The sequence below is a fragment of the Festucalex cinctus genome, chromosome 13 (assembly GCF_051991245.1).
Source record: "Festucalex cinctus isolate MCC-2025b chromosome 13, RoL_Fcin_1.0, whole genome shotgun sequence".
In the NCBI taxonomy this organism is placed as follows: Eukaryota; Metazoa; Chordata; class Actinopteri; order Syngnathiformes; family Syngnathidae; genus Festucalex; species Festucalex cinctus.
The window spans coordinates 18452408-18462427 of record NC_135423.1 but is presented as its reverse complement, the minus strand read 5'-3'; the positions used below and the strand labels follow the sequence as shown (position 1 = coordinate 18462427).

The 10020-nt window shown below is 38.8% G+C and overlaps 1 protein-coding gene across 1 annotated transcript; it reads right to left on the bottom strand.

Annotated features, from left to right (window-relative positions):
* Positions 1 to 28: 28 nt before the first annotated feature.
* Positions 29 to 10018, bottom strand: naalad2 (N-acetylated alpha-linked acidic dipeptidase 2). The gene is made up of 20 exons (XM_077540360.1): positions 9829 to 10018; positions 8849 to 8957; positions 8586 to 8772; positions 8060 to 8161; positions 7830 to 7955; positions 7547 to 7627; positions 7262 to 7367; positions 6908 to 7001; positions 6734 to 6829; positions 6355 to 6440; positions 5324 to 5443; positions 5176 to 5258; positions 4939 to 5002; positions 4791 to 4858; positions 4625 to 4716; positions 4399 to 4489; positions 3234 to 3498; positions 3056 to 3137; positions 1966 to 2058; positions 29 to 1680 (listed from the first exon to the last, which is right to left on the bottom strand). The coding sequence occupies exons 1-20, from the start codon at positions 9908 to 9910 to the stop codon at positions 1491 to 1493; spliced, it is 2217 nt and encodes a 738-aa protein (XP_077396486.1). The 5' UTR covers positions 9911 to 10018; the 3' UTR covers positions 29 to 1490.
* Between the last annotated feature and the right edge of the window lie 2 nt (positions 10019 to 10020).

Genomic DNA, 10020 nt, shown 5'->3' with positions numbered 1-10020 from the left:
ATCTTGTGCATTTGATTTCCAGCAAATATTCAATACAATGGGTTTTTATTTAGAAAATGCAACATCACGGGCCTTCAACTCCTTACATTGAACTCATTGACTTTGACAGTACATTACCCTGAAAGCACGCACCAGTTCCATGCTACAAATGACTAAAGCTTTTCAACATTCTGAACACATCCATTGATTAGCAAACCAGTTGTCATATATGGGTGACATATGATTAACGTTTCTCATATTTAATTGCAGCACTATAATGTATAATAGTTGTATTTGCCATTTTGTTTAACCAACAAATCAAGGGGGGCTTTAGTGTGCCAAGATGCACAATCTGTATTTCATATAAATATCAACCATCAATTAGCACACAATTTTTTTTTACATTTTCCCATCATTCACTTTCTCTCACTCACACACTATATAAATTTCATGGAATGATCATTGATGCCAAGCTTTGTTTGAAGCCACATCAATCAAAAATTAGAGCTATTATCTGTAAAACTAAGGATATCCTGTATAACAAATTATAGGTTATACTATTACTTCCATATGGTATCGTAATTTGGGGAAACACACAAAACAAATACATATCGGATTTTTAAAGGGGAAGTAAACCCTAACATTTTCTTTGCACAATTAGTGATTGGGAAATGAAGCTTTGTTGAAGCACTTGATTTTTTTTTTTTTTTTAAACTCCTCTAGATGGTGCTCTTGGTTTAAAGATGCAATGTGAATTGATTACATTTCCACTATTTTTAGAAAAGTTTAATTTGTAAACTTATTTACATTATAAATTCTTAATTTTCACCTTCTGTAACCATTACACCTTGATGACTACTGGCTACTCGTCGAAACGTTGGTTATTCTTCGCTGTATAGGTAAGCCTGTATGGTGCTGTTTTTATTATTGCTGTTATTTCAAAGTGGTGTAGTTTCTTCTCGCAGTACACTGTACAATCTCTGTCAAATATAAATAAAGGCATTCATTGTGCAGAATATGCTGATTTCTCTAACTTGAAATTTCTATGCGGAATTTTGTTCTGCTTTTACTGTGTTTGCGAAATTGCGCCAGAATAAGGCGAGCTCTATTTCCTGTGGTTGGTGAAGCTCACACAACCACAACAAATTAAGGTAGCGGAGGGCGGAGCTGCATACACACTTTTTACAGTGGCTGTTTATTGTGATGTTGCTTCTGATCTTATTCCTTATTCTGTGGTTTTGTGCGCCTCCACTAGTCTAAACACAGTATTCTGATTAGTACTGTATTTTTGGAATATGAATTAAGCAGCAAAATCTATCAATTCTGATTGCAAAGGGGATCACTACCTCACCTCTCCACTGAGGTCAACTGGGCTGTGCCTTAGCTTACCTATGACCACCTGAACTAGATCAGTAGGATAACAAATAGATGTATAAATGGCTATGACTTGCACAGAATAACTTTTTTTTTTTTTTTTTTAATGACGTCAAGAAATACAGTAACAGCCATTATCATGCAGGCGGTTGAAGTGTCATGGCAGCAGCATGGACAGTGAATGCTGCTATGCTGATTTGTCGCTTCACTTCATTCCAGGCTTTCTCTTGGTCCGCTGAGTGCTCAATGTCGAACAATGCGTCGTAGATGCCGGGGAAAGACTCCCCTGCATATTTATTATGGCTGCTTGGGGCAAATACCACATGCCTGGAAAACAGGTGAGCCGAGACTGTATAATGAATTCAAATATATGTATGAAGTGTGTTTCAGATACAGTTAATGAGAATGAACGTAAAAAGTCAACATTTACCTGCAAGAGAATACATTTTGTAATATGCTGATTGTTTGGCAACCTAACAGTTAATGTGCCCCTCCCAATCCCCAAAAAGCATGGCATTTACTCAATCACTTGATATAAAAACCTCGGTCAGCCATATGGCTCATGGACGACCAGTTGACTAGATGACAGCTGGTTCATTTTGTGTGCAATACCTGTAGAATGGTCTTCCAGGTAAGCCCAGGGGGTCGATAAAGGCCCTCTCCAGAAACATGAGCTGATCATTCATTGCGCGTACCTGCAGAGGACTGATATCCACGGAAACATCCACCTCAATGCAAATGAAAATTGTGCACTTTATCGACCAACTTTCTTCAGTATGTGGACTCAAGAGTTCACGTTGACATTTTAGTCTAATGCAGGGGTGTCCAAACTTTTTCATTTGAGGGCCACATCATGATATGAAGAGAAATTGTGTTTAGTCCTAAAAATTGTACAAATAATTTATTTGTGCTTTTGAATATTAAGAAAAATGCTACAGTATATAAACCAATTTATTTGTAATATGTTAGTAGGGTTATTATAGTTTTGAAATTCTCATTTTAGTTACTTTTTATTTGTTTAGTTCTTTTAAAAAATGCTTAGTTTTATTTTAGTTTGTTAGTTTCAGTTTTATAAAAAAAAAAACAAAAAAAAAAAGTGTATTACTTGTGCGCAATATTTAAAAAAACACCATGGGAGCAACGTCATCTTTTGGTGCTTTTCTATTGGCTGCTGCTAGATGACGTCACTTCTGTGTGACATACTTTCAAATGTCATTATTCCGGTTTATATCAAAATAAATCTATAAAAAAAAAATCACATTTAAAATCATCCCCAAAGGCTCATGCATTAAATTAATTACCAAAGACTAAAACAAAGGACATGTTTGCTATAATTATAGTTAGTAGTTAGTTTTATAAACATAAAATATAGTTCCAGTTAGTTTTCCTTTTTTAAAAAGCATTTTCGTTTTTGTTTTATGTCGGGAACAATATTGTTTTTTGAATTTTTGTTTTAGTATTTTCATTAGTTTTAGTTAACTAAAATAACCTTTAATGGCACCTGTTTTTCGATACCCTCCCTTCTTACTTTGACCATCAACAAACATTTTTGTTTTGTTTATTTTATTTAAACAGAGTCAATGACATTTTTAGCATATGTCGCGGGCCACTGAAAAATGGACGGCAGGCCGCAAATGGCCCCCTGGCCGTAGTTTGGACACCACTGGTCTAATGTGACAACTTTTACAAAATGTCTTCTTACTCTGCTCTGTTGACCTTTTGTAGGCGCTCGTGAAACTCCCTCGCTGCAACAGTGAAGTTCTCAACGGCTGAAAACAAGGAGTCTGCAAATGTATGTGCAAAATGTGGGGGGGAAAAAAAACGTGACTAATTGATCATAAAAAACTGATTTTGAGCAGTGTTTACTGGTTGAGACTGACCAAATGACACCTCGTACGTCTGCATCTTCTCCAGCTGCGTTTGTGCGATCCCCGCGATGCTGCGTGCGTACTTGTCGAGGGAGATGGCGTACTGGTTGGCATCCAGAGGGATGATCTGGGAATCTGCCAGGAGGAAGACTAGGCCGCCTCTTACTTGAGCCACAGCTCGAAGCCTTGTGAAGGATGGGTCGTAAAACTTCTCCACGACCTCGAAGGTTTCGTACACAGTGTGATAGACGGGATAATTGCTGTAGCGCTCGCTTTTCTGCACACACAGAGGACACATTAAATCAATCAGTGGGTTTGATTGAACCCCAGGGGTTCGGTGGAGGACGACACAAACCCGATTCATATGATTTGTGATGACACAGTTGCAGATGACCCCACTAAATTCCTTTGTAAAAGCGCACTTTTCGATCAAGCTCTTGGCTTAAATATCATTTTACTGTCCAAGTAGTTGTAATGTGGCTGGACGCTATGTACAAAAGCTTTTTTTTTTTTTTTTTTTTTTTTTTTTTAATATATAAGTAGTTTTACTTTCTGTTTTACTTGATTGTTTCTATGAGCAAAAAAAAAGAAAAAAAGTGCCCATTTAAATTCTTGTTCAGCAGTATTTTATAGGAGAAAAATTCAATTCAAGACAAGATGAAGAAAACAACTAGAACAGTCTTAGAATCTAAATATACTTTATATTTAAGAATTTTACATTAATTCCGAGATTTTACTGAAATAAATATATGCTTTATAGAAAGTAGTTAAAAAAAAAATTGATTAATCACGATTAATTTGGGAAAAATTGATGATGGGGGGGTGGGGGGGGGGGGGGTGGCCTTGTTTCAAGATATTGGTACTTGCCATGACAACAGATACCAGTATCAGCCTCCCTCTTGTGGCCGTTTTATGATCAGGAACTAGAAATTAGAATAGAAAATTTCCATTACTTTCATGAAATTTTAAGGGAAAATGTAGATTGGTAAATATACGGTAGGTCTTTCTTATGTCATTGTTTTTGGGGGAAATTTTATGTATCAAAAGTACTAGTGGTAACAGTGACAACTACCGTAATTACTCATACTGGTATCGGTCTGGCAAAAAAGTGGTATTGACCATCCCTAATCAAAACTAGTCCCAAATTTACAAACCATAACATCGTAAATAATATTACCCTGTTTTTGGTGTATCTTGCTCTGCCCGCAGCAATTCCCAGACGGACAAAATAGGCTTCGAAATCACTTCCTGAGCCCAGCTTGCTGATCCTGCACAACAGCACATAGTGGCGGGTACCCTTAATTGTTTTGATTGATTAGTGCAAAGCCAGTGATAGCATGGATAAAATTAATAAGCAAGTTGTAATGTTTTTATCAGTATATTGCGAGGCTTTCGTAACTTGCCTGGGCGCATCACGGTCACTTGTCCAATTGTCTCTCTTATGCCAACTTTCATACAGTGAAATTCCTTCCTCTTCTTTCTCTGGACTGGCTATCTGCACACATACAAAGACAGAGAGACTTTAACCAAATTAGCTGCCAAACTTGCATTTTGTGTGTTTCCATTTACCTGCTTAGTGAGGTCATACACTAGTGTGTGCAGAGATGGTGTACAGTCAACTCTGAGTGTGTACATACCTTGAAAAGACAAACGCACAAGTCACCTAAAAAGCTGTAGCCAGTACATAGGCAGGGAAAAAAAATATTTGCACTCTCACCCTCTATGCCAGAGTCTGCATTGATGTAGGCTACTGCTCTCTCCTGAAGCACTTTGGCATTGTCCTGTTGACGAATATGGAGTGAACACCATGCGCATGTGCTTTCATGTTATACACTATACAACTAGTACAGTACAGTCAAGGTTCGTTAGCAGAAGTTGTGGAGAGAACCAAAACATTTAGGCTTTATCATATTTAGTATGTAAGCTCATTGCAAAGACTGCTAACAAATTCTACCTCTGCCCATTCTGTAGAGCCCAGCAATCCAAATTCTTCTGCATCCCAGCTGGCAAATATTATTGTTCTTCTCGGCTTCCACCCTGCAGACATTTTCATCTTGATTCATGGCACAATGCTTGAGGCCTCGTGTCAAAGCTGTACTTACCCTTTCTGAGAAGCTTGCCGGCACTGCGGACAGTTTCGTGGACAAGAGCAGCTCCCGACATGGGATCAATTCCTCCGAAAACCCAAGCGTCCCGGTGTCCACCCAGAATCACATACCTGTCTAGTCCAACACATGCCAAAGATATTAGTGTCATAACAATGTTTGAGCTAGCTTTGATTCTGATATAGTTGGCTTTTAAAAAACGTTAGCGACTAAATGAGTTTCCCAAATGATTATTTTTGTACTAAAGGGTATGTTAATCTAATATACATTACTAGTTTTATTATTAGAGCAGAATGTGGTTAGCATAGTCGTCACCAACCTTTTTGAAACTGAGAACTACTTCTTGGGTACTACTAATGTAAAGAGCTACCAGTTTCATACACACTTGTGAAGTAACAAAGTTGCTGAATTTATTTGGTAGTAAATATTCTCATTTGTGTTAGCTGGCTAGCTAGCTAGCTTGTCTCCACGAACACTATAGTTTGGTTTTACATTTTAGCACTGAACTTTTGAGCTATACAGTGCTAAAACGTAATTTAACATGTTTACAAACTTACACTAATGTACGTATGTTAAAAAAATTGCAGCAAACATAAGCTAGATGCAGCTCAGACGTTAAAAGGCAGAATAGCAATACAGTCCCGTGGGCTCCTGGAGTGGTCCTAGCTCACATTCAAGGGTCTAAGTTTGAATCTTGGCTCATGGATTTTCGTCATGTACTCTGGTTCACGCAAGACTCGACATAAGGTGAACGTGAGTGTTACCACTTAGTCTACTTGTATATGTGCACATTTACTAATATATTTCCCTTAATATGTTTTTTTTTTAAGTCATGCTCTCAAATGCACCACATAAATAATCCCAAATAAACCCATTGTGAGATAACTAACTACACATCAACAGCAAGTATGTGTTCATGTGCATTGGAGCAAACATTTGTCTACTCTGAACATATTTTTTGGTGTGCAAAAAATTAAGTTCTCCAAAAATCATCCAAAATGCAGTATTACAGGGTCATATCTTTGTACCTGGCTCGAGAGCGCCTCTTATCCTTCCAATGACGTTGTAGATCCTTGTCACCTGATTGTTGGTGTGGATGTTCATGCGCACTAGCCTAGAACAAGCACATTTACAAGAAGAATGTGATTTTACCAGAAATATATTTTTTTGATCATGTGCTTTTCACTAAAACGCAATTCAATTTACATGCTGTTTGTAGCTTCCCCCAAGCGATACAAAGCCTCCATTGTACTCATTTGGCAACTTGCCGCGAGCTCATTAGCCAGACGCCAAACAAAATCAGCAACAAAACAAAAACCCAAAGGCTAAAACATGAATGGTGGAGTGAGATTACAGGACTCTCCCCGGGGAAAAGTGGACACAAACCACACACACTCAAGCACTTACTTGCTCTTGAAGTCATCAGTAAAACCTGGACCGATTCTGTAAGAGACATTTAAAGCTCCTTTCCAGTTGTTTGGAGGAATTTGTCCTCCCATATTCCTGTTGAGTGGATCATCAGTGAATGTTACTTAATTCATTTGCATTATCAACTTCAAGGAAATGTGTATAACAATGTACTTGAGGAGGTGAAATGCATCATGGTAGCCAATGGGATGCACAGGGATGCTGGGAAGTCCCACTCCATCCTCAGGACGGGATCTGTACGTGTATTCTGCAAGAGAACAAACCGTCCATTACACATATAGTGCAAAGGTCATGGGGGTCGTGAGACTTGCTGTTTTCTTTAATGACCCAGCATAAAAATATAACACAACCCTCTATTTGTCAGTTACTGGACTATTTCCTGGTTTCAACTTTTTTTTTTTTTTTTTTTGTGGTTAACCACTAAGTCACTTTATTATGTCAAACCTGATTGCTATGAATTTTTTTAAGCTCGTGTTCTCAGCATAAACAAAACATACAAATACACACCTTTAGCAGGGTAGCCAGGTGTGAGAGAGTCTCCAGCTCCATTCAGGTTCATAACATTTCCTCTCTGAGCTCCACCACCCGGAAGGTTCCAGCCTTCAGGATACGGCTGCCCACATCAAAGCTAGTAAGATTTCTGATAAATGCATGCGCATCATTCAAAGCAGACAGCTGCAGCGATTTTGGTGCGCTCAGTAGTCGACTGACTGTTGTGATGGTACATCAAGTAATTTCTTTATTATTGTAATTGGTATAAGTTACGTCTTGAATTAAAAAAACAATATTTACCTTGACTCCATCTGCACTGTAATCAGCTGGATCGGAGAACAAAATAAGTCCTTTTGCACCTGCCAACATGGCATTCTTCACCTGGTGGAGGCAACAGAGACAGCAAATCCACAGGAATTAACGAATGCATTGAAGAGAAATTGAATACCGTTTTAGTTCTCCTAATATGTCTTTGGCATGATGTCACAATGCACAAGCATTAAGAATATTTTAGAACACACTTTACACAGCATTTTTAACTCAACTCAACCATAATTTGAAATCTGTGGAGTGTATTTCCTACCTTATTTCCTCTGAATATCTTCCCATATCTGACAATGACAATCTTGCCAGTCACATTAATTCCCATCTGCCTCTCCAACTGAGAAAAGTCTTCAGTGCGGCCATAGTTGACATACACCAAGTCCCCCTGGACAGAATGAGCATGGGGGTGGGGGGGAATTCTAATTGACTGTGCATATTTTTGTTGTTTCAGCATGAGAATTTTAATTCTATTTTTGTTTGTTTGCGCACCTCAGGTTGTCCTTTAGCAGAGTAGGCACTGTAGGGAGGAACAATGTTGGTGACATCTTCATAACCCTCAGGACTGGGCTCAGCCAAGGATGTGCTGAAAACCTTAAGAACAACGAATCAGATGAAATTTAACTAGATTAAAAAACAAAACTCTTAGGGGAACGGTTTTTTTTCTTTATTTTTAAAGAGTTGTTTTTTTTTATAGTCTGGCTGTAGGATTTTTATTGTCCATGTGCATGGTTGGCCAGCCTTACATTCTTTTTTTTCATTCTTCACACACCAAACTCACCTAACCTGTCAAGATGGAATGGAAATTGGCCTTCCACTAATCACTTCTACGACGTTATTCACAATGATTGGTTTAAAATGAGATTTAGAGGGAATTTTGGGGTCTGTGTTTTCCTATACTTGGCAACTAAAAATGATTTGGATGTCTCCTAATGTTTTCCAGTTTCCAGTTAGTGCACTTCTGGGCTGTGCACAGTATTCAACGCAAGTGTCTTCACACTTTAAGAAAGCGGATTACCTCATTCCCTTGTGCATCAATGATCGCAATGTAATTGGGTTGTGATACGTTGGGGTAGGACAACAGGACATCATATGGCACCATCTCAACTGAGTCCAAGCCAAATTCCCGCCACTCTTGCTGAATCTGCTCCGCATATTTCAGGTTCTGCTCCGTGCCAGACAGGTGGGGGAGACGTGTAAATTTCCTTGAAGGGGGGAAAAAATAAGTGCTTAAGCATATTTGTTTTGGGATAATCACTGACAGGATGAATGGCGTCTTACCTGAGGTGCTCTCTGATCATGTTAGGCTGCATTTCATCCAGAAACTGCCACATATATTGACTGGAGGCTCTGCTTGCATAGTTTGCCTTGGTGGGCTTTGCTAACCAGCCTACAGCGTGTACACAAATTGGTGGCAGTTGCTAAGTACAGCAGTGCAATGTTGCAAATAGCTTGAGAACACGCTCAACTGTCTGAGAAGTGTTGTAAAACCTTTGGTCTGTGTTAGCTGTGCAGCATTATGTTGTGATGTTGTTTAGACAATAACGAGCAATGGCAGTCTAGTTCCAGGTAACCAGGTTGGTAAATTCTACTCTCAAAGTATTACTTTAATACTCAAGAGTAAACGAGCCAAGGCACACATTTTAAGTTTGACAATTTTTACGGCACACCATCAAACAAAATTGTCACAAAAAGTGACTACAAATGTCAACTATATAGACTACTTTCTGTCATCTATTAGAAGATAGTTAATTGTCCTGTGTGTCACTAGAAGTTGCTGGCATAGATAGATAGACAAAGATACAGTATTTGTTATAATTTTCTGACCAATTAAGTGAAACTTGACCACATTGGTTGGCATTCAATGGATTAAACTAAAGAATATTGGAATACAGTTATTCTTCTTGCATTTATTCCAACTCAATTGTTTCGTAAACAACAAACTAAGATAATAATTATGGGCGTAAACATGGCTGTCCGTCCAGGCAGTCGTTCACGCCAGAACAGCCACAGACTGAGAAATACTGTCCACACTGAAATGTTTCGGAAAGATGAAAGTCGCGCACGCGCACTATATAGGCTAATTCGTCCCCTGCAGACTACTTTCAAAGTCGTTCAATGTCAACCTACGTAATATATGTTAAAATGATCAGTGTCCCATTTGTCTATGTAACTCCACCAAAGATCGCGCGTCCTCCTTTCACATGCAATTCGTACAATCAAAGCTTGCCATTTCCACACAATTTGTGCCAGTAACTCACCTGCGATAAAACCCAAGCAAAACAAAGCTGCCACGGCCGAAATCCACCAAACACACCGAATGGATCTGTTACTTTTTGCCATGTTTTGCTCAACTGACACCCCGCACACGCTTCCAACATTCCAGACAAGCGCCTCATTCCACCCTCACCGTGGTTGGTTAGGAGGGACATTATGGTGGAATCCGATTCGGC